This window comes from Hypomesus nipponensis, chromosome 15, assembly GCF_054491055.1.
Source record: "Hypomesus nipponensis isolate SF chromosome 15, ASM5449105v1, whole genome shotgun sequence".
Lineage (NCBI taxonomy): Eukaryota > Metazoa > Chordata > Actinopteri > Osmeriformes > Osmeridae > Hypomesus > Hypomesus nipponensis.
In genome coordinates, this window is record NC_140375.1 from 14,277,627 (window position 1) to 14,301,546 (window position 23,920).

Below are 23,920 nucleotides of genomic sequence, written 5' to 3' on the forward strand. Positions count from 1 at the left end.
CTTGATGTGTTCAGGTGATGTGGTTATGACGATGGCTCTTAGGAACAAGCACATAGATCAGAGGGGAAACAGAATCATCCCTTCTGCCTCATCCACGTTTGGATTTTTGCTCTGACCTTCTTTTCTTCATACTAATGTGCACAGAGCTCTTATGTAACTCATAAATATGCCGTTACGCCAGTGCTGTTTAACGCCCGTGTTCACTTAGGGTACACTCAGAACACTGCAAGCAGAGTAGGCTGTCAGCTGACAGCTCTATTGCAATATTGTGCATTGTGTTTAATCTGCAAATACGTGGATGAGTTTATTGGACAAATACCTGTTACAGGGATTGTATCTCACACTGAGCAACTAGGGCTGTGGATGCTTTGTAATAAAAAGACAAAAAGAATGCAATAGGATTTTGTCTTTGATGTTTAGTATGATACACATTTTTTCACAGCGGTTCTTTTTATGTAACACTTTACATTTCGGCTAGGTCATGTTAACTACCATGTCACCTACATTGCAATATATATGTATATATATACATACATACATATATATATATATATATATATATATATATATATATATATGTAGAAACAACTGCTATGTAGTCCACTTAAGTGAACATGTTATTAAATACTTACTAGTTAACTATTAAATAGTTACTACACACTATTAAATAGTTACTACACAATTGAAACTTAGGTATGATAGGACAGGCTGGGTTTTCCAGGGGAAACATCCACATACCAATTAGACTAGACTTCCCTATTTGTGCCTTCTTACACATATATGTAATATATACAGTTAGGTTAGTACCATTTTTAATACACAACTATTCACATGTGGCTACAATGTTTTTAATTTGGATTTTGACATGGTAGTTAATGTTGTTATTACAATGTTTATTACCATTGTAAGATATAATCTACATAATGCTGAGAAAACAATAAAGCGTGTTGAAACAAAAGTATTGTTGGTTAAACAGTTGAATGTGTGCAGTACAGTGCTCCTTATACAGGAGTAGAACTGAACTGTAGATTTAAGACCATCTGTCAGGAAACCAACATTTTTGAACCTGGCAGATACCGATGTATAGAATGGTTTGGCAGGCTGCACTGTAGCATGAAGCAGAACCACATTGAGCTGTAAGAAGTAGCTCTGTAAACGTGTAACTTGAAAATGAATGATCACACGTAGTCCATTAAATATCCAGAGGAATAGACCAGAGCTTTCTCTGATCAACAGGATCCCGATGTTCGACCCTGAGGTTCAATCTATGTGTGTGTGTGTGCGCGCGTGTGTGTGTGTGCGAGCGGTCCATGTGTGCAGTATCGACACCCCTTACATTTTAATCCACTCCTTGGAGGCCGTGCCCCTGCATCCTATCAGAGCACAGTTGTGGCGAGGGAGGGAGGAGTGAAGCAGAGAGAGCAAAGAGAGGGAGAGAGAGAGAGAGTGAGGGAGGAGTGAACCTGGGGGAGAAGAGAGAGAGAGGGAGGCTGGGTAACACGTTTCCATAGCAACTGGTAGCAGTGAGTATAACTGTGGTTGAGAGGCATGATCAGCAAGCTAATGCTCCAACACTGACTGGCTCTTTAAACAAAGCGCTCTGGATGCAGCCAGGCCAACTACTGTCAGATTAGCTCTTGGTGGCTTAAATTTATTTTAAGCCCAGGAGATTGGCGCAGTGATTCAATCTTTTATTTAAAGACACCCTGGTTAAATTTAAAGGATAGTAATGGACACAAATAGTGGGCAATTGACCTGCACTGGTACACTAAACTCCTTGGAACCACACTTGAAATCTATTTTCTGTGTGTGTGTTAGAGAATGAATGTGTGTGTGTGTGTGTACATGTAAACTTTAATCCCTTTAATCTTTGACTCCAAAGCACAGCTATCATTTGTAAATGTTATAAAGACCAGGATTTGTGTTGAACCCATAGTCCTGGCCACTTAGCCTCCCTGCCTCTCTTCTAACAAGCACAGTCCCAGAACAGTGCTTGTGTCGAGGAGAAGGTTTGGTGCAGAATCTCAGCAACATCCGGGAGCGGCAGAGGCGCTCGAGCCACCGTAGAGGATGGGAAAACGAGGCCAACGTCTGCATAAATTGACCTTCTCCTCTGTGCTGCACCCTGACTCATTACATCCCATTAGTGATTTCCAACACTTGTTGCGAAAGCCAGTGTGTTCCTGCAGGAAGCTGAGAGACGAGCCGAAATGTCAGCGTGCGGAGCAAAGCCCTCCGGGAGAGAGAGAGGTATGATTGGAGGAAGGGAGGCTGCATGAGGACGTTCCACCGGAGCCCGTGAGCCCCAGAAGACGGAGGACGCCATCATTACCATACTCTGGCGTCCTGCTCTCCTAAGCAACGCGGGGAACCCTGCAGGGAATGCTGGGTTTCCTGCAGGGTTCTGGTAAAAAAAACAAGCTTCTCCTCCAGGCTTCTCGTAAAACACAAACATAAGGAAAGAGTAAAGGCACCCTTGGGTGGAACTTCACCCTCCGTCACTGGGGCTATGGGGGAAGGAGACGTATGAGAGTGTCCGTGCTTGGCTGAATAATCCCTAGCACAGAGCCTCACAAGCCAGGCATGCGGATCCTTTCTTTAACTCACTGGGAATGATGCGGCAGGGTTTTTTCTTTTTTCTCCTTCTCTTTTTGCGTTGAATTATTGAGACTGCCAGCTGTCACCTGGGGTAGGATGAGGATGGATCCAAATCTGTCAGTCCCCCCTCTAACTTAAGTGTTCTCTGCCTAACAGTGCTGGCTGTGCCGACGTTTTTTATCGGTGCATCTGAAAGTGATACACTGCATTCAACCAGAGAGCGATTCATTTGCGATGCATCCTGAGGGCTATAACTCTCAATGTATCCCTTGGCTAGCCTCTTGTTTGGATGCTTCCTTAATCATGAAGAGGCTGTAAACATTGTCTGATCAAAAATAAAGAATAGTTTTTCTTGTTGTTTTTTTTTCTTTTACATCATAATCAGAATTATTCATTTGTGTGTTGATGGCAGATGTCTTCCTTAGAATGAATGCCACCAAGGAGCTTTGGGATTATGGAACGACGAGCACCACCGCAGCAATTCTAATCAGGCCTATTCAAATAATGTCTCTCCTCCTCCTTCTTTCTCTCTCTTTTTCACTCTCTCCCTGTTAAGTGCGACTAAGAGGATGTGTATATTAAACTGCTGGCACTGGTTGAAATCTCTATAGATCTCCCGTTCTTCAGACTGGCTCAACAAACTGACCTTGTTGTCTATGGATGGGAGGATTCCTATTAAGATTATAGCACACTGTAAATCCCTCAGCCTATCCCTGAGTAATTAATGCTGCTTGGCTAGGCGTCCTCTGCCTTACAGTTCTCTCTCGCCCTCTTAGAGGACTTGTCCTGCCGACTCCTCTTCCTGGTTAATATGAAGAGATCTGACGGTAGGAGAACAATTAGTGCACCCAGGGCAGTTCATGACCGTCTCCAGTACACAGCCCGAGGCTCCGGAACTCTGGGAGGGATGTGCGAGGACCAATTAGTGTTTCCAGTTAAGAGGTGTTTAATTGTTGGAGGATTCCCAATTTGTGGGAATTCAGACTGAGCAGGTGTGAGAGATATGTAGAATCTCTCCCTGTGCTGTGTTCATTAGCAGCGAAGGGGATGATAGTATGTGTTTTAGAGAGCTTGGTGGATATTCCTCAGGGACCTTCATCGGCCTGTCATCTGCCTGCTTGCCAGAGTCTTGTGCAGTAGGAGATGAAAAAGGATTCGCTTGAATAAGCCTGGAAGCGGTCGCTTTCAGTTGCAGCTTTTATTAGATGAAATATAATGCAGTGGTTGAGCATTAATGAGGATGGGGTTTGGCTCGCATGGCAGATTGGACAAGCTGCTCGGTTCCCCTCCACTGGGGGTGTTCAGAGACATGCTGGAGGGAAGACCTTCACTGGGGAACTGAAAGGGGACCAAACAGGATACTATCCATGGGTGGGTTACTTGGCCAGCAAATATATGCAATCCCCACACTGTCTTTACTTGGATACATTTCATTCTTTTGAATGTATGTTTTCATCTTTTTCATGCTTTATTGGACAGTGAAAGTATAAGATTAATATGAAAGGCAGAGGAGAGAGAGAGAGAGAGAGAGAGAGAGAGAGAGAGAGGGGGGAAGACATAGGAGCGATTCCCAACTAGTGGTCTGCTAGGGTAATACAGGTGGGTCACCAAACCAACGAACACTGAAAAGTATAGAAAAATTAATAAATATCAAGATATTGATATATACAGTTGGTAAATGATTATTACAATTGTTACTAATTTTTAAATTACATTTTGCCTTTAATTCATAATGACCGAAGTCAAGCATCCTCGTAATTTGTAACGCCTCTTTGATGTTTTGACATCCTACAGCCTTTTGCCTTTCTGCAAAACATACAAAGTACAAGACTCAGTTGTTTCTACGGAGATGGTTGTAGCCTAATGTAGACAGTGTCGTGGTAGTACTGTGGTGACCTTATTTCTGGAACAAAAACTCAATAGGGGAGGGTGAAATGGGCTTGTCTGGAGCATTCCTGAATAGAACTGCTGAGGCCAGAAGACTGTCATAGTCTATCTTTATGTGGTGTGTGTGTGTGTGTGTGTGTTTGTGTGTGAGCTGACTGTTCAGAGGTATAAAGATAGACATCTATGAAGCACCTTTAAAGCTGGCTCTGTCTCCAGTAAACAAATGATTGCCTTGCCTCTTCCAATCTCACGTTCGTCTCAAGTTATCAAAATCAGAGATGGCTTTACACCAACATTGCTTCTCCGTTTACTGGAGACTGGTCCAATCTCTCTCTACGAAATCAGATCCTTCTCTTGTGGGGAGCTTTTGGAAATTGACTCCTAATCCATAAAAACTGTTGCCCAGAGAGCCCAAGCTTGACTTCGTGATCTATTTCTGTAATGGTACACTGAGCAATTAGACTGCCACATTCAAGGTAATCCTCCACATACCCGGGGAGCAAATGCACATCTGTGTTTCTGTCTTTGTTTTGACGGGACCCGTGGCACGAAACTAGACAGGGTGAGTTAATCTATCCCGACCTGGGCAATACTGTGCTGGTCATATGAAGCTTTGATGTTTGCGCACAGATATCACAAGGCAAGGATTACAGAGCAGATCTCCATTAGAAGCTAAACAGTCATGGTTAATTACTGGCATTAAGCTCATGGTAAAGTTACGTGTTTGTGATGACCTTTGCCTATGACTGGCCTGCCATAAACGAGTAAAGAATTCAGAGGCGGTTCTTGGTTCTGTTGGTGTAAACAATCTCTCTGAGATGACAGTGCTGGGCCACTGAGTGGATTATCCCCTTATTAGAACAATAACAGCATTTTGTGTCTTTGTATGAGTAAAATAAATAGCTGCAGGCCTTTCAGTACGGACCAACGGCGGTGCAGAGCCGTGTGTGTTTGAGCTCCAGCCCCCAGGCCCTGTCTTCCAGTCGCCAGTGGGCGGGCGGGCGGGTGGGTGGAAGATGTGTGGGAGCAGGCTGCATTCATTCTGTGAACCAGAAATACTCAGACGTGCATTTGAACGAGCAGACTTTCACTGATTTGTTGCTTCCACGCTGTCAATGAAAATGGGGTGGTGTTATGGCTGTGTGCGCGTCATCCAAGTGGGTTAAGATGTTAGTTTCATGCTGAGCTGCAGGAACCTGGGTCATTTTCACTTGCATGTTTTTTTTGTATGGAGCAGATTCACATTGAGACTGGATATAGCCAAGTGTTTCTCAATTGAAGTTCTGAATTCTGTCAGGCCTGTGTTGTTTTCATCAATGACTTTTCTTTTAATATGATGTATGGCTCCAAACTTCTGTTTGGAGATGTATTTATCTTATTCGATGGTATCGGAACAGCTTTGGCAGTTATGAATGAGAAACACAGTTTTCAGAGTGTTGTGTCTTTGGTGATGATGAATATGACTGTGTGAATAGTAGGCTACATCTCACATCAATCACCTCTGACACAATCGAAGAGGAAAGGTCTCACAATCAAGGCTAGATGAATATACTGTCTGAATAGAGATTTTCTTTGCTCCACTCTGGCATGAGAACATCTAAAAAATATGTTTCTTGCCCTTGGGTCTTTTGGGGTCTAATGTGCCAAATGCTTGTTCAGTACAGAGTAAATGGTGTCTGTCCAGTTATATTCTGCTAACCCTCAGTCAGTCTGCCAGGGATGTCTGAGCAGGTTCGTTGAGTAATTGAGTCAATTTCTGTTCGAGGTACTGATAGAATCTTCCAGATTGCTGCTGCTTTTGCTTTCTTGCATCATTATTGAGAGCCATATTACCTGCGGTCAGCTCACTAGTATCGATGCTTCCAGATATTCATGACCGCAGGCTGACAGCCAGGCTGGTAGACAGGCTGACATCCGGGCTGACATAATTCTACTGTACTATACCTGTGTAACTCGCAGTGTGCGGTTGCATATTCATGGTAGATCATGTCTACAGTTTTGTTGAATTAGGCTACATTCAAGCAACGTTGTCTAAAGTGTCACGTCAGACACTATGTAAGCAGGCCAGAGTATCACATGATTGAAATAATCCACGTGATTATTAGCAGTGGCAGCTCTGCTGGGTCTCATAATGGCTGACTGCTGAGCTAGCAGCGTAGATAAGGACAGTGCTGCAAGGATTTAATGGAAGGTACTGAGCAGAACGAGCAAAGGCCCTGAATTATACATCTAAGCAGGGATGCAGACATAAACCCTGACACGATACCAGTGTCATTAACGATATGTTCTCCCTCCCTGACTCACAGGCTCACCCGGTGGCTTATTAGCTACTTACTGTAAATGTACTATTGATGTCTCTCTCTCTCTCTCTCTCTCTCTCTCTCTCTCTCTCTCTCTCTCTCTCTCTCTCTCTCTCTCGCTCTCTCTCTCCCTCTCTCCCTCTCTCTCTCTCTCTCTCTCTCTCTCTCTCTCTCTCTCTCTCTCTCTCTCTGTCCTCAGTGGCTCTGGATGTACAGATCACCCCCAGGCAGGGAGAGATCAGTGTCGGGGAGTCGAAGTTCTTCCTGTGCGAAGGTAAGCTCACCAGCTGGAACACTGCCGTGTCCACTTTGACCAAGCGCCTCCTTGCAATATTAAACATCTCGTCAAAATACAACGCCAACACTATTTCCCCCTCGTCAGCATGTCTAATGCGGGAGGCAGAGATGGCTGATCACTCACAGTGACAGGGCAGGAAGCTAGATCTCCTGTACCCGTGACTGTTCGACTCTCCGCTTGTTAACCTTCTTTTTACATCACATTAACAGCCAAGAAACTCATTGCTGTTAAACAACACAACAGCAACACCACAGATACAAGAAAAGGCACACCTTGAGTCATGCTGCGTACTTAGTTCATGAGTATTCATGAGTATCTACTATACACTTTCCTGTTGTCAGATGTTTTGGCAACCACAGATGTCAGGTCACGACAGGAACAAGGAAATGCTCACCTTGTCTGGGACACGTAATACTAGAGGCCCTCTTTTGACACTGCTGTATAGAGTGTCTGCATCAGTATTCTAGAAACATACCCCCCCCCCCCCCCCCCCCTTCCCCTTCAAACATTACAGGATGCCACCTCATGACATCATGACCTCTGGAGATCAGGTGCTAAGAGCACTTTACTAACGGAGCCAGTACTGAGTGTCTGTTTCCTGCTGGGACTCGAGGGATTTTCCCCAGCCGTCGGCTCACAGACCGAGCGACCTGTGTGTGTTTACAGTGGTCGGAGAGGCCGAGAAGATCGACTGGTTCTCTCCCAGCGGCGACCGCATCGAGAGCAACCGGCCGGACGTCACCGTGACCCGCAACGACGAGTCGTCGTGCACGCTCACGCTCTACAGGGCCGGCGTGGACAACGCCGGGACGTACAAGTGCGTCGCCACCAACGGGGACCAGCAGGCCGAGTCCACGGTCAACGTCAAGATCTACCGTGAGTCCCCGTCGAACGCTTCTCACGTGGTGTTATGGGATGGATGCCAGAGGGCGGTCTGGCCGCAGTAATAGCTTCAAATGATCATACGAGGATGTCTGGGTCCTAACCTGGGGATGTGCTCGTTATGTTCTTTTCAGTAAAGAGCAGGAAACAGTGGATTGTGTCGATGGCTGGAGGGCAACACATCTTTCTTTTCATTTTCTGGGGAAGATGGATTTTTCATCACTCCAATAAACCCTCTGAAGTCTATTAGAGCAGGAACTAATGACCCTGTCTGTTGTGCACTTCTTCTGAGTAATGGGTTTTATTTCTCTTGATTGCCTACCATCAGGAAACGTCCATCAGAGAAATCCTTTATGACTGAGTATCCCAGTGTTTGCAGCGGAAGCCATTAGAAATCGCGGTGTAGCGAAAGATATTAGCATGTATGAAGAAAAAAAAACGCGACATCAGTTCCGTTTTGTTTGTCCTCGTGCCTTTGCTGAGTGAACGTGTTGCTTGTCGCCCTCTCTAGAGAAGATCACCTTCCAGAATGCTCCGTCCCCCCAGGAGTTCAACGAAGGAGACAGCGCCAGCCTCGTCTGTGATGTCATCAGCACCCCGCCCCCCACCGTCATCTGGAAACATAAAGGGGCCAAGATCCAAATGGAGAAGGATGGTAAGCCCCCTCCCCCCGCCCCCCCCCCCCCACACACACACACACTCCGGGGGGAGACGTCGTTCTGTTTCCACCCCCTCCTAGTGTTGTCGCCCATTTACACCCAGACGTGTCTGCCCACTCGTCTCCCTGCTGCCAGACTCCTCTCTGTCTGAATTCTTTCCCGACAAACGATAAGTGATGGGTGTGAATGGGTGACTGTAAAAACACTTTTACAGCTTTATGAATCACACTGACGAGTGCAAGTTTTGAGTCTTGTCCCCGGGATTGCCCATTTGCCGCCCATAAATCACAGCTCGTCTGACGTGCTGAATTCAAACCTTCCTCTGTACAGTTCGGTTTAAGATCCTGAGCAACAACCACCTGCAGATCCGGGGGATCAAGAAGACTGACGAGGGCACGTACACCTGCGAGGGACGTCTCATGGCCCGGGGAGAGATCGATTTCCGGATCATCAAGGTTGTCGTCAACGGTCAGTCAGCGTGCGCCATCTCTCTTGAACCCCCACAGCTAAACACTCAGCTCGCTGGAAACATGTGTCACCTCTGTCAGGATTTCGTCCCGGTTAGATTTGTCGTTGTCGTTCAGAGTTGAGTTTTTTCCCCCTCCTCCTCTCCAGTGGCCCCGTCCATCAGGGTGTGGCAGTCTGAAGTGAATGCCACGGCCGACGCTGGCCAGACGGCGATGTTGTCTTGTGCTGCCGACGGCTTCCCAGAGCCCATGGTGTCCTGGGCAAGGTGAGCAGACACACACACAAACAGACACACACACATACACACACAGATACTGAGCCATGAAGCCCTCACTCTGACTGGCAGGACTCTTCCTGCTCCACCATAGTGGTTTTTCATGCTGCCCTCACGTCCTCTGAGTAGTGTTTAAATGATAAGAAGAGGGCAAGAGAGACGCGAACTGTGTGTGACACCTGAGAGTCGATACCTTGAAGGGTCTAGGATCACGTCTTCATTGGAATGGAACCACCCCCCGCCCTGCTATCTCCTCTACCCTTCCATTCTCTCTCCCCCTCCCCATCACTCTCGAGACCACAATGCAATTATCTGAGCCTAAACCTTGACTTCAAGGGTCATCGGTCTTGTCAAGAAATAAATGGCTTTCAAGAGTAGTCTTGGTTTCAGACTGGGTGAAAACACCCAACATTGGATGAGGAGAGTTCTTCAGGTTCACACTGAAACTTGAAGTTAGGAGGGAGTTCATTTGTCCACAATGTGAGAACGTGGTGCTGGCCCACTTCACAGTTTGAAAACTACGTTGAGGGTGAACGATTTCATTTATGAAAAGCCACACAAGCGCTGTGGCAGACGTATTTGTCTGTGTCTTGGATTCCGGCCTGTGTGGTTTTTAGGAGAGCTGATTGCCATCACGAGACTAATGACCTCTGTATGCCCGCTGCCTGCCTCCTCACTGGCCTATCTCAGGAACGGAAAAGTTCTGGAAGCAGGGGAGAAGTACAGCTTCAACGACGACGGCTCCGAGATGACTCTCATGGACGTGGCCAAGCTGGACGAGGGAGAGTACACCTGCATCGCCAAGAACAAGGCCGGGGAGGTGGAGCAGGAACTCAGCCTGCGCGTGTTCGGTGAGAGCCCCCACTTCAGATCCACTTGAACTGGGTCTGCCCAGGGGCATGGAGGGACATATGGGATTTATAATGTGTGTGTGTGTGTGTTCCCAGTGAAGCCCAGGATCACCTACCTGGTGAACCAAACCGCGTCAGAGATGCAGGAGCAGGTGACTCTGACCTGCGAGGCGTCAGGTGACCCCACCCCCACCATCAACTGGAGCTCCAGCAAGCGGGTCTTCAAGGAGGAGGAGCAGGTAGAGACACTGAGGCTGGGGCTGGGGCTGGGGCTGGCGCTGGGGCTGGGAGTGGGGGGGTGTAGGCCATGGTCTCATTTAGCCAGTGGACCAGTCATGTTCAGATGACAGAACACACCCTTAGGATGGAATGGTAGCGAGCACGAGCTAGTTACCTCCTGGCCTTAGGCCCAGTATTCCCCCCAGCACCCTGTGCTGCTGTGTACGCTCTTGCTAACCACCACACAGTCACCTGTATGCCCTTAATCTTCATGCACTGCAGCCTGCTGTACTGTGCTAGGCTAGTGGAATCTAGGCCAGTAGGAGGAGGAAGAAGCTGGGAGTTCTGGGAGAAGTGTGGGCGGAGCCTCTAAGGTCCGTTTCATATACAACATTCTCTCCTTTACAGGAACATCCAAACAGGATCTATCAGGTATGACATCAGCGTGGCACAGAAATGTACAAAAAAACAAAAACAAAAAAACAATTTATGGAACAAATTATGTATGCGATTCTATTTGCCCCAAAACCCTGATGGAATCAAATAAGCCTTTTTTTATTGAATTTTCTACTCTGCCCTTGAGTCAGAATTTATTGGAAAATCCTCAGATATGATCTTATCAGGGTTTGTGAATTCAATTTAAAAGTTGCATGCCTTCCAATTATCGCCTGATTCTGGGTCCTTTAAACACAGTGTTTATCGGTGTGTTTACAACGTGGGGTCTTCCCCCGGCCTGTCCACAGAGGTCAGGGGAAACCGTGTAAGTGATGGTGCTCATCAAGAGAGGACCTCCTCGTTTCGGTGTTGTCGTTCCTCCATCACCTGCGCCCCCCCCCGCCTTGGGGAGACGCGAGGACGCCTGCTCCATGCCCTCGCTCTCTGTCCGTCCACCCATCCTCTGTCTCATCGCCTCTCCTGTCATCCGTCATCGTCATGGGGTCGAGGCTGAAGCCAAAAGCAAAACGCCTGTGTCTGCCCCCCCCCCCCCCCCCCCCCCCCCCGGCGCGGGTGTAGAGATGATCGGCAGCCTGGATTTGACTGTCGTTCAGACGAGAGCAGCATGAGTAATGTACACATGCGGCACACAAGGGAGACGGCGCCACACCATCAGCAGACGTTGTGGTTCCATTGTTGATGGTGTGCGTGGAGCGTCTGTTCCCAAGGCGGCGCGAGTGTGAATAGCAAATGGCTATTAATTGTTTGAAGCTCTCCTGTTGTGCCGTTTCTCTCGAACCATGCTCATCGCAGCCTCGGTTTCAAGTGGGTATATAGCTTGGGAAGTTACGAGAGATGAAAAAAGGCCTGTTCAGCCGTTGGGAAAAGTTGTTTCGGTGAAGACTGCCTGTGCTGAGCTGGCTCTTAGCATGATATTGACGGCTTTCCTCCTTCCTGGATCTGGCGATGCTGGATATTGTCGTGCATGTCTGCCCAGCACCCGTGTGCTTGCATGGTGGGCGTGTTCCTCTGCTGTGCTGTTTTGTTGCTGCCTATCTCTCTCTGTCTCCCTCTCTATGTCTCTCTCTCTCTGTCTCTCTCTTTCTCTGTCTCTCTCTGTCTCTCTCTGTCTCTCTCTCTCTGTCTCCCTCTCTATGTCTCTCTCTCTCTGTCTCTCTCTTTCTCTGTCTCTCTCTGTCTCTCTCTGTCTCTCTCTCTCTGTCTCCCTCTCTCTGTCTCCCTCTCTCTGTCTCCCTCTCTGTCTCCTTCTCTCCGTCTCTCTCTGTCTCCCTCTCTCTGTCTCCCTCTCTGTCTCCTTCTCTCCGTCTCTCTCTGTCTCCCTCTCTCTGTCTCCCTCTCTTTTTCTCCCTCTCTCTGTCTCCCTCTCTATGTCTCTCTCTCTCTGTCTCTCTCTTTCTCTGTCTCTCTCTGTCTCTCTCTGTCTCTCTCTCTCTGTCTCCCTCTCTCTGTCTCCCTCTCTGTCTCCTTCTCTCCGTCTCTCTCTGTCTCCCTCTCTCTGTCTCCCTCTCTCTGTCTCCCTCTCTCTGTCTCCCTCTCTTTTTCTCCCTCTCTCTGTCTCCCTCTCTCTGTCTCCCTCTCTTTCTCCCTCTCTCTGTCTCCCTCTCTGTCTCCTTCTCTCCGTCTCTCTCTGTCTCCCTCTCTCTGTCTCCCTCTCTCTGTCTCCCTCTCTCTGTCTCCCTCTCTTTTTCTCCCTCTCTCTGTCTCCCTCTCTCTGTCTCCCTCTCTTTGTCTCCCTCTCTCTGTCTCCCTCTCTGTCTCTCTCTGTCTCCCTCTGTCTGTCTCTGTCTCCCTCTCTGTCTCCCTCTGTCTGTCTCTCTCCCTCTCTCTGTCTCCCTCTCTGTCTCCCTCTGTCTGTCTCTCTCCCTCTCTCTGTCTCCCTCTCTGTCTCCCTCTGTCTGTCTCTCTCCCTCTCTCTGTCTCCCTCTCTTTTTCTCCCTCTCTCTGTCTCCCTCTCTGTCTCCCTCTGTCTGTCTCTCTCCCTCTCTCTGTCTCCCTCTCTTTGTCTCCCTCTCTGTCTGCGTCTCTGTCTCCCTCTCTCTGTCTCCTCTCCCCTCGGCCAGATGGCACCAGTGTACTCCCTTGAAACAGTCATACTCAAAATTCCATCTGAAAGCTGTGAAGGATTAGCGTCATCACAGCCACCTGGGCGTTCCCCGCCCACTCCTGTCCGGCCTGACCTCAGAGGCAGGCGTCCGTCACAGGTGAAAGAGGCTTCTCTGGAAAAGAGACTTGTTTCTATTCTGAAGCACCCAGACGCGAACGTGTGGCTAACAGGCTCACAGTGGAACGCTTGTCGTGTGTGAGCGACAGACACAGGCGATAGTACAATGACGCTGGCCTTGTTGGAAAGGAGATTACCGTACCATACTACAAAGACACAGTGAAGAAGCCCGTTAGATTAGAAGCGTTAAAAAGCATTTTTGAAGGATTTCTATGTGGGGTGTCCATGTGGTTGGATTTGTGATTATGTAAGTACATTCTAGTACCCTACTGTTGCTCCACTTGGGACTGCAATCAGTGGTATTTTTTGTTGTCAAGGAAAGTTACATTAACTTTTTCCACAGTGAATGCACAGGGAGTCGAGTGCAGTTGGTTGTGGAGAGTCTGTTTAATAACCAAAATGCAAATAAACTCGTTTTCTCGTGCTTCACACGTTATCTACATAATGAAGGCTTTGCTTATTTGAATACATATTAAACATTCAGCTGGAACACTAGGTTTTGCCAGCCAATGTTCTGTTGCTGTGAAAGCCGAAGTTCTTGCGAACAAAATGAATCGATTCTCACTTGATTTGTTCCCAAGTCATGCAGAGGATGGTGTCTCGATGTAGAGCCGACGATGACATGACTAATGTCGAGTGACGGATGAAGTGTTGTGAAACGAGGCTGTCCTTTTGTGTGAACCATCGGTGGCCATGGACATGAAACCAGAAGGATGCTCTCTGCAGTAGGTGAGGGCTAGCCTGACGTTGTCATACTCATAATTCTAGTCAGAATATGAGTCTGATAACTCTCCGTTGGGCTGTGACTATGGGGCTATGTTTCAACCGACCTCGTAAAACAAATGCCTCTTCGCTCAATTGGATAGACCTACAACCAATCAGAGCAACGTAAGATGTTGTTTATTGACAGCAAATTCAACCCAAGCACTCTTTTGTGACGTTGTTGATTACGTTACTGTTGATCATCTGTCCATCATCGTATAAAGCCCGCCCTGACAATTTCATTGGTCCGCCCAGATCCTGGTTTTATATAGTTTGTCCCCAATACGAGCCCCTCCAGACCCAACTTCCCGACCAAATTTTTGTTGTGGGCGGGGCTAAGTTGGGTTGGCAGCCAGGCTAGGTGAGGGCCTGCTCCTCTGAGAGCTGTGCTGTATTGTGAAGAGGCTCTTGTTGTCCATAGAAACAATGCCCATCTCTGTGCCTCGACGCCAGAGCGAGGCATGACTCTGGGGTTTCTTATCTGCAGAAAAGCTGGTTTGTTCTCAGGCGTGGAACTGGTCCGCTCGTCAGGATTGATGACAGACATTTTTCCACGCAGCGGCCGGTCAGAGTTCATTAAATGGCCCAAACCCTGTTGCCCCTGTGTGCTCTCCTGGCTATCTAGGCTGAACTGTGAACCCTGTGAAACGTGCCTTGTTTACCGCTCTCTCCATCCTCGTGTCATTTGCCCGTTGATTTACCCGTCGTCTAAAACAGACGTTGTTGTTTTTTGACGTCGACACTCGTCAACTCAATCACAGCCATGCAGCGGCTGTGTCAGACTCGACTGTTACTGCCTGTTCCTGCCCGCCTGCCCGTTTGCCAAGCTGCTGGCGTGATAATTGGTCAGCAGCCCATCCTCCTCCCTGCGGGACAGGCATCCCCACTGCTGTTCCGTGATCACGAGCACAACGTCTTTCACAGGGGTGGGGGCTCCTTCGCCACCTCCTCCCCGACCCCCTGCCTACAGCCTGGTCTCACCCCAGCGAGCACCGGAAATTAGCATTACAACCAGGCACTCTGTTGCCAACACTCACTCCCGGGCTGTAACAGCTACCCCAGCCGCTAGCATGACCCACCGCTCATTGAGAAAGAGATTCCTATCTCAGCGTGACCTCTCCGTGACCAGGCTAAATGGAGGCCACACACGCACGCACGGCCGGGGCCTCACCCACAGATGCCACAGGACGGGCGGTTGAAGAGGGAGTCGCCTCACACCACCAGAGAGAGAGAGGTCAGGATGTCAGTGACGCGGGGAAGCGCTGGAGCCCCGGACCCCGCGGTCCTGCTCAGACGCCGTGTTAGCACCGTGTGAAGACAGGCTGATTCATTCAACCCTGTGTGTCTGGCTCTCTGCCGTCTCCAAGCGAGGGGAGCACGGCGCGGTAGGAATATAGAACATGACTTTGTTCACGTGTCGAGAGGGACAGGCTTCTGTTGGCGATGGATCCCAGCGGGTTGGGAGACTGCTGCTCGCTTTTTTTTTTTTTCTTCGCGGGGGTCGTTTCTGGTTTTGCTTGTGTTGCTTCAGTGCCCCGCTCTGCTCATCATCCTTCCCTCATCCCATTCCTGACTCCTGTATCTCATCCTCCACGGGGCACTCAGTCTAGCTGGCAGAAAACCCACCTTCTAAAACACCATTTCAGCAGGTGTGTGAAGATTTAACCGTAGCCTATTGAGTCTACCTCTCAAAGCCAAAGGTGGATAGCTAGTCGTTGCTTTTTTGTTTTTGCCAGTGAGTTCTTCGTTATCATAAAGGTAACGTTAATGAATATTTATTGAGTGGATTTTCACACGGATTCCTTTACAGTATAAAAGCCTTAAATGGGAGAACGTAAGCAGGTTGGAAGATGAGGCTTAATGTAGATCTGATTTACTTTTATTCTTCCTGCAATCCAGCCATGTAACTGGGTAGTCTTCTTTATCATGCCGGCTACTGGATGTCATACATGAAAGGCCGCATTTCTGGATTTAATATATAAAGCCTTAAATCCCTCATCAGTGTTAGAATAGTTGGATTGTGACTGGATATATTTACTTTCGACGTGCCTGAAATCTGAAAGACTAATTAGAGGCATGTGACGACGCCTACAGAAAGTGCATCAAAGATGCTCTGAATGAAAGCTCGTGCCAAGCGGCACGGCTACATCCTCATTGTTGCCATTCTCATGCTAATCATATGAATCTCTAGAACATCTGCATATGAATGCAACATAGTCTGGTAGCTGTTTTTACTTTTTGTTTGACCGCCATGCATGTTCATTTAGCGGTAGCTCGTTTAAAGCCACGGACTACAACAGGTACTCGCTCCGCCTGCAGCCAGACAGTTGCATGCCCTGTGGATTACTAGCTCGTTGAACCCAGCTGCGTCTGGATGAAGACTCCTGTCTAAGGTCTGCTTTGCCTGTCTGTTGTTTTGTCTCTGCTCCCCCCCCTACAGGCCTCGTGGACTCGACCCGAGCAGCACAAGGTATAGCTCCCGCTGTCCACCCTCACGCATGCCCACCTGCTGGAACACGCACGCACGCTCCTCTCTCTTCCTCTCTCTCTTTCTCTCTCTTTACTTCCTTCTTTCTTGTCCTGCAACACCTTCCTCTGCTGCTGCAGTAGTCATGGAAACCACCCGAGGTTCCTCTCCTCGGAGTTCTGTTGGGTTCATTAGAGAGGCGAGAGGCTGGCACGCTGAGAACCGGGAGACGTTTTTGTTCCCTCCCTCCTTTCCCAAAGCCCTGAAAAAATGATTTCCCTCCCCCCTCGTCTGTTTCCAGGTTTCACACACTGCTGAATGATGCGATGTTTCCATTCCTTCCAGGGAATAAGGGTCTACTCAAATGATCAAGCTGTCCTAAAATCGCCTAGATGTTCTCAATAGACGCCGCCACCCTTTTGAATAATTCATAGCGCTTTCTTGTTGAAGTTATAAAACTTTAATGAATCAGATATCTCATGTTGCACATCAACAGCGATATTCCCCCCCCCCACCCCCCCACCCCCCCGTCGAACATGAGATTGTGTATCTTGGGCGTGTATTCACCCCCTGGTAACACTGTCTGCTTGTAGCCATGGAGATCTGTAGCGACCCCTTGACCTCACATCCCCGCTATCTAATAGAATAAGGTCGCTGTCCACCATCTGAGCGGTGTGGGCTCACCAGCACTTGCACTCAAACACACCTAGACCTGACTCGACTCAACGAGGGCTGTCAGTGGTCGCTCCCCCGCCCAGGTGAAGCAGTGACAATGCGTGATGACGCCCTCTCCAGACTCTGGCCGGCGGTGACGTCATGAGCCTCGTCAGTGTTTGTGGAAGACCAAGAGGGGGCATCGGAGAGAATGAAAAGGGGCGTTATGTAAGAGTTTCCCCCGGCCCCACTCGCCTTGGCCGTAATCCATGCCGCAGACACTCTGCTTCCATCGAGTTAGGATGCAAAGTAATGAGGTGTTCTCTAACCAGGACTCCCCTGCCCAGGCCCTCCTCACGCGGTCTGTTCCGGAGCTGGGAGCGTAGGTGGCATGCTTGGCATGTCTGCTGGATCAAAGACATGCAAATAATAGGAGTACCCGAAGGAGGGAAGCAGAATCGACTTGAAAGAGAAACACTGGGAGGATTTGAGCCCGTGAGACCCAGACAGACCCCCCGTGTCAGCGTCCGCGCAAACGCTACTTGAAGAGAAATTCCCAGCCCCTTTAGACTGTAGTTAAGGCAGGTATCATAAGGAGACAGCATCTTATGAGCGTCGTTTCTGCCACAAACAAACAAAAAAAGCGTTTTAATTGGCAAGCCCCTGAGTGTGGTGGCAGTCATCCTTCATCTCCCTCCCGGTCCCCAGGAAGAACTCTCTAGTTTCCCTCGTATAACTTTGTAGCTTCCCTCTCAGAATTCGTCAAATGCGTCATCAGCATGAACGTGTCGTGGTGGAAGCCGCGGCACTGGGGAAAGCTGCGGCGTCCTAGGGGCGTCCGTGTCATACCTGGCATGTATGCACAATGCCAAGTGCTTGGTGGAGCGGAGAAATAATTCAACACAATATTTTATTAATGGACAGTCGGATTTAATGCCAAATAAATCAACCCCCCGGGAAGACCTCTGAGCTGTTATAAAAGTGTGAGCTCGGCATGTCGACTCGTGCGACAGGCTCAGACACCCTTCACAACTGGTGACCTAAATAGAGAACTTTTAACTGTCTTCATCCTCCAACTCCCTGCACAGCCATTGTGAAAATCTCTTGATAGTTTCTATCTGCCTCTTCCATTATTGATGCTGTGTCTCTCCCACTGTACATATCTCTCTTCAGTCTCACACTAAGAGACCACCTGATGTTTTCTCTGGCTATCATGTCTCTACCTCTTCTACAGCACCGGCTGTATGTGTGTAGGGTTGTCCACGTTTAACACTCACACACACACACACACACCTTACCAGTGATAAGACTCACCTTATCAGAGAACACAGTTAATTACAGCGCATCAGTCCTCAATGATCCACTATTGTTCAGAGTGGTGTGTGAGGATGTTATGGCTCCGGGGTCAGGAGGCCAGAGGGGTTGATGTGGGGTGTTTGGGCCCCGGTGCTGCAGGGCCCCGGTGCTGCAGGGCCCCGGTGCTGCAGGGTCCCAGTGCTGCAGGGCCCCGGTGCTGCAGGGCCCGGTGCTGCAGGGCCCCGGTGCTGCAGGGCCCCGGTGCTGCAGGGTCCCGGTGCTGCAGGGCCCCGGTGCTGCAGGGCCCCGGTGCTGCAGGGCCCCGGTGCTGCAGGGCCCCGGTGCTGCAGGGTCCCGGTGCTGCAAGGTTAGGGTTGCGTGTCTGACAGGGTTAGGGTTAGGGTTGCGTGTCTGACAGGGTCTGCCCTCCCCTCCAGAGCCTGGACGGGAACGTGATGGTGAGGAGCGACGCCCGCCTCTCCTCCCTCACCTTGAAGAAGGCCGAGTACACGGACGCAGGCCTGTACCTCTGCACGGCCCGCAGCTCCATCGGGGAGGACGCCCGGCACGCATACCTGGAAATACGCTGTAAGACCCCGCCCACCTTCAACTGCCACATCCAGCATTTACTGACTTGTATTGTTTTGGTGAATCGTTGACCTTTTTTTTGTTTGATGAATCTGTGATTTTTTTCCGTTTTTGTTTTATAAATCTGTGTTGTGTTTTTGTTGTTGATAAATTTGAGATTAATTTAGTTTGTTGGACAAATCCTTGACTTCTTTGTTTGAAAAATCACTGACTTCCGACTGCCGCTGCATGTTCTCTCTCCTCACGTGACACATGGTTGTTGTTCTCCTGGACGTGGTCCTGCTCAGACTCCCCTAAGATCAACGGCTCGGTCGCCGTGTACACCTGGGAGGGGAACCCAGCCAACCTGAGCTGTGAGGTGCTGGCCCACCCCAGCCAGGTGTCCTTACTGTGGCTGAGAGACGGCCTGCAGCTGCCCAACCTCAACACCACCAACATCAAGGTCTACAGCGGCCCTTCAGCCAGCTTCTTGGAGGTGGGCACACACCTCAGGCACACGCATACACACTCACACGTGCACACACACACGCCACACACTCGCAGACCGGGTGCACACGCTTACGTAGGCACTCGGACCAAAATAACCCTTACCTCAAGCCATAAAGATTTCATATGTTTGCGCTGGATTGTCAGGGTTTTCCCATAGTTCCATTGTGGTAAAACTCTCCGGTTCCAATCAATAATTCAACTGCGGGAACGATGGGAGGGTGGAATAAAAATAGAAGCCTCCGGATGGACAAACACCAGCAGAACAAAACTCCCAGTCACCTAGGCTGGCGTTTTAGAGCTCCTACTCTCCCCGCGTCCTCACACACGCTGGTGCTTCTGCCTCCGCAGGTCACCCCAGAGTCGGAGAACGACTTTGGGAGCTACAACTGCTCCGCCTCCAATGAGATGGGCACTGAGTCCAAGGAGTTCCTCCTCATTCAGGCCGGTAAGGGCTCCACTGTCCATGGCCCATCACGCGCACACAGACACGCCCTCACACACAGCTGTGTTTGGGCGACTGGAGCCCTCTTCATTTCCCCCCAGTTTGGTGAAAAAATTTGGTAAGGCAGGAAATAAAACACTTGAGTTAACAACCCCGGAGACCAGATTGATGCTGATTATAGACAACTAGAATCAGCTGTGGTCCCCCCCCCCCCCCCCCCCCCTCAATCCACTTACTAACCTCAGATCACTGTACTCTGATCACTGTACTCTGCCTTTCCCCTCCCCCCCAGACGTGCCATCTGCCCCCTCCGTCGGACAGGTGGAGCCCTTCTCCAGCTCGGCCAGGGTGCTGTTCCAGGAGCCCGAAGCCTCCGGAGGGGTGCCCATCCTGCGCTACCGTGCCGAGTGGAAGCCCATGAGCCGGGGGAGCTGGGTGCACCGGGTCTACGAGGTCCAGAGAGGTGAGTCTGGGGTGGACTGGGTAGTGTCAGGTCTATGAGGTCCAGAGAGGTGAGTCTGGGGTGGACTGGGTAGTGTCAGGTCTATGAGGTCCAGAGAGGTGAGTCTGGGGTGGACTGGGTAGTGTCAGGTCTATGAGGTCCAGAGAGGTGAGTCTGGGGTGGACTGGGTAGTGTCAGGTCTATGAGGTCCAGAGAGGTGGGTCTAGGGTGGACTGGGTAGTGTCTGGTCTATGAGGTCCAGAGAGGTGGGTCTGGGGTGGACTGGGTAGTGTCAGGTCTATGAGGTCCAGAGAGGTGAGTCTGGGGTGGACTGGGTAGTGTCAGGTCTATGAGGTCCAGAGAGGTGGGTCTAGGGTGGACTGGGTAGTGTCAGGTCTATGAGGTCCAGAGAGGTGGGTCTAGGGTGGACTGGGTAGTGTCAGGTCTATGAGGTCCAGAGAGGTGGGTCTAGGGTGGACTGGGTAGTGTCAGGTCTATGAGGTCCAGAGAGGTGGGTCTAGGGTGGACTGGGTAGTGTCAGGTCTATGAGGTCCAGAGAGGTGGGTCTAGGGTGGACTGGGTAGTGTCTGGTCTATGAGGTCCAGAGAGGTGAGTCTGGGGTGGACTGGGTAGTGTCAGGTCTATGAGGTCCAGAGAGGTGGGTCTGGGGTGGACTGGGTAGTGTCAGGTCTATGAGGTCCAGAGAGGTGGGTCTAGGGTGGACTGGGTAGTGTCAGGTCTATGAGGTCCAGAGAGGTGGGTCTAGGGTGGACTGGGTAGTGTCAGGTCTATGAGGTCCAGAGAGGTGGGTCTAGGGTGGACTGGGTGGTGTCAGGTCTATGAGGTCCAGAGAGGTGGGTCTGGGGTGGACTGGGTGGTGTTAGATCTATGAGGTCCAGAGAGGTGGGTCTAGGGTGGACTGGGTAGTGTCAGGTCTATGAGGTCCAGAGAGGTGGGTCTAGGGTGGACTGGGTAGTGTCTGGTCTAGAGAGGATCTCAGAGGTGATTCTGTACATTAAAGTCTTGTTGGTGCCAGAGCAGCAGGAGTCTTTACCAGTTGTGTGTCAGCAGTGGAGCAGGTGTGGCGTTATCATGTCCCGTCAGAGTGAGATATTGAATGGGTCTTCCCAGGTGCTTTGACTGACGTGACGATCACAGGCCTGAAGCCAGAGACCAACTATGAGGTGAAGATATCGGCCGTCAACGGCAAGGGAGAAGGTGACAGCAGCCCCGCTGTGGTCTTCAAGACGGAGCCTGTTCGTAAGTCGCACACAAACACACTCGCACCGTCACATCACAACACGTCTGTCACACCTACCTCTCTGTCACACCCCGCCTTGACAACCCCAATCCAAGCACACACCTGGTCCTCTTTGTAAACATCTCCTGAGGACAGAGGAGGCTCTCCTGTGTCTTTGTTCTTCATGGTTCCCCCATCATTCTTTGTTTTGTACCGTTACCATATTGTTTGTGTTTGAGATGGACTGCATAGTCTGGCTGGAGATCCCCCCTGCTACCAGGATATCCACCTCTCTGCTAATGCTTTCCCTGCCTCCTTAAGTTAGATCGCCACCTGCTGGTTGTCTTTTTCTTAGCGGAATATGCCAAAATGGCCTTGAGAAGTTGATAAGATACCGACAAGGATTATGTAGAAGTATGTTTTGATCGCTATTTTCAGTTGTGTGTGTCCCCCTTTTTTTTGTCTATACACACATTTGTTTTCTCATGTTATGTTCATATATTTTCTGTCATCTCTTTAATTAAATTTTTTCCCCCTTCTGTGGACCACTCAGGTTATTCTTACACAAGTAAGTGTCCCATCATCCCCTTTCCCACCACCCCCCGTCCCACCACCCCCTGTCCCATCACCCCCCGTCCCACCACCCCCTGTCCCACCACCCCCTGTCCCACCACCCCCTGTCCCATCACCCCCCGTCCCACCACCCCCTGTCCCACCACCCCCCGTCCCACCACCCCCTGTCCCACCACCCCCTGTCCCGTCACCCCCTGTCCCAAGCCTAGTTTGCGTGGTGCTCATGTGCGGGCCTCTCCTGTCCTCAGCTGGGTGTCTTACTGGGGGCCTCAGAAGCCTTTTCCTCAGCTCTGGCGACCCTGAACCCTCCCTGTACTCCTCCTCCCTAAACACATCACCTCTCTCCTCTCCTCTTCAGTCTGACATCTGTTCTTTTTATATCCCCCAGATGGCATTTTTAATTTTTTCACCGAGAAAACAGGTTTGTTGGGAGGACTTCGGAGGTGATAGATGGTAGTTGGTAGCTAGTAAATGTGTTTGGATTCCTTTTTCAGGAAGAATAGATCACCCAGTCTCCCCCCCCTGTTGCTTCCTGTACTGGCCCTGGCTCCTTTGTCTTCTAGGTGGCTTTGCTTCTTCTGTTGTGCTGTGAACCACACCTCGTTGTGGACCGTGTTTTTTCAGTGTCATTAGATTGTCCAACAAAAGCCCCCATTAACTGAACATGGCTCATAGTATTACCAATACTACAGTATTTAGAAGACCAACAGTGTTTCTAAAACGTGCCCTTCTCTCCTGAGAGTGTTTTGAATACTGTCTTGATTGGAAATACTGCAGTTTCCTCTGTCCTGAGTTGACAGACAAGGGCTCATTTAAGACCATGCCGAGCCCAGGACTGAGTTAAATTAAAATGTAGATAAGATATCCTGGTATAAGTCTCACTTGTCAACTTCTTGCAGAGGAACCATGTCTGTTGTTCCCCCTCCTGGATTCTGTGTGGTTTTCTGTTTCTGTAAATCTGATTCATTTGTCATTTTCTTTTGATGTCTTTAAAACTGCTTTTTCTGTCGTTGTTTTATCTTGTCTATTTTTGTATCTTTCATGTTACCTCTTCCGCTTTCCTTTCAACCAATCACACGCGTCCGTTTCATGTGACTGTTATGTGGCTTGCATGGTGCTGGTGATCTCGTCTGACCCACAGAAGGTAACTCTTTGTTCTGAAGAATCACAGCCTCGATACTAAAAGCTGCTTCTCACATCCTAACCCTTAAACTAGCTCCAACTCACCACATTCATCCACATGCTAGGCACTCTGCAGTTATGTATAGCCGATTGTCTGCACTGTGTATGCCAGGCTCCGAGTTATCACAGAGAGTTAGTGGAGAGCATGCTTTGTTGTCGCAGCTCCAACTGTCTCCTAAGAAGCCCTCCCTGTTTAACAGCTTTAACAATGCAGGATAAATCACAGCACACACAGTCATAGCTCTTCTAGAAGGTTTTAGCCCAAATGAAGACTAGCTTTTGTCTCTTTTCCAGATAGCATACAAGCTTTCCATCTGCTGTACCTGACCAGGCTCTCCATGTTCCTCAGATGCAGTCTTGAACTGCCTTCTGGATTAATGAAGCGAATTGAATTGAATCATTACACACATCTAACATCAGAACTGCGCCTCTCCTGACTAACACCAAGTTTTCAGTCTGACTAACACAGAGTTTTCAGTCTGACTAACACAGAGTTTTCAGTCTGACTAACACAGAGTTTTCAGTCTGACTAACACAGAGTTTTCAGTCTGACTAACACCGAGTCTTCAGTCTGACTAACACAGAGTCTTCAGTCTGACTAACACAGAGTCTTCAGTCTGACTAACACAGAGTCTTCAGTCTGAGCGTGTTTTGCTGAGGTGCTGTGTCTAT

General features: G+C 49.4%; 1 protein-coding gene across 6 annotated transcripts in view; it reads left to right on the forward strand.

Annotated features, from left to right (window-relative positions):
- Positions 1-23,920, forward strand: part of ncam1b (neural cell adhesion molecule 1b) — a 45,746-nt gene that overhangs the window by 12,190 nt on the left and 9,636 nt on the right. For 3 of the 6 annotated variants that reach the window (XM_084673745.1, XM_084673747.1, XM_084673750.1), the window contains exons 2-15: positions 6,985-7,059; positions 7,750-7,959; positions 8,477-8,620; positions 8,955-9,092; positions 9,240-9,357; positions 10,057-10,217; positions 10,314-10,456; positions 10,845-10,868; positions 16,316-16,345; positions 18,730-18,880; positions 19,168-19,355; positions 19,718-19,814; positions 20,104-20,274; positions 21,385-21,513. In XM_084673745.1, the coding sequence (XP_084529871.1) occupies positions 6,985-7,059; positions 7,750-7,959; positions 8,477-8,620; positions 8,955-9,092; positions 9,240-9,357; positions 10,057-10,217; positions 10,314-10,456; positions 10,845-10,868; positions 16,316-16,345; positions 18,730-18,880; positions 19,168-19,355; positions 19,718-19,814; positions 20,104-20,274; positions 21,385-21,513 (1,779 nt within the window). The remainder of the gene's footprint in view (positions 1-6,984; positions 7,060-7,749; positions 7,960-8,476; positions 8,621-8,954; positions 9,093-9,239; positions 9,358-10,056; positions 10,218-10,313; positions 10,457-10,844; positions 10,869-16,315; positions 16,346-18,729; positions 18,881-19,167; positions 19,356-19,717; positions 19,815-20,103; positions 20,275-21,384; positions 21,514-23,920) is intronic. The other 3 variants (XM_084673748.1, XM_084673751.1, XM_084673749.1) reach the window with 2 other exon arrangements.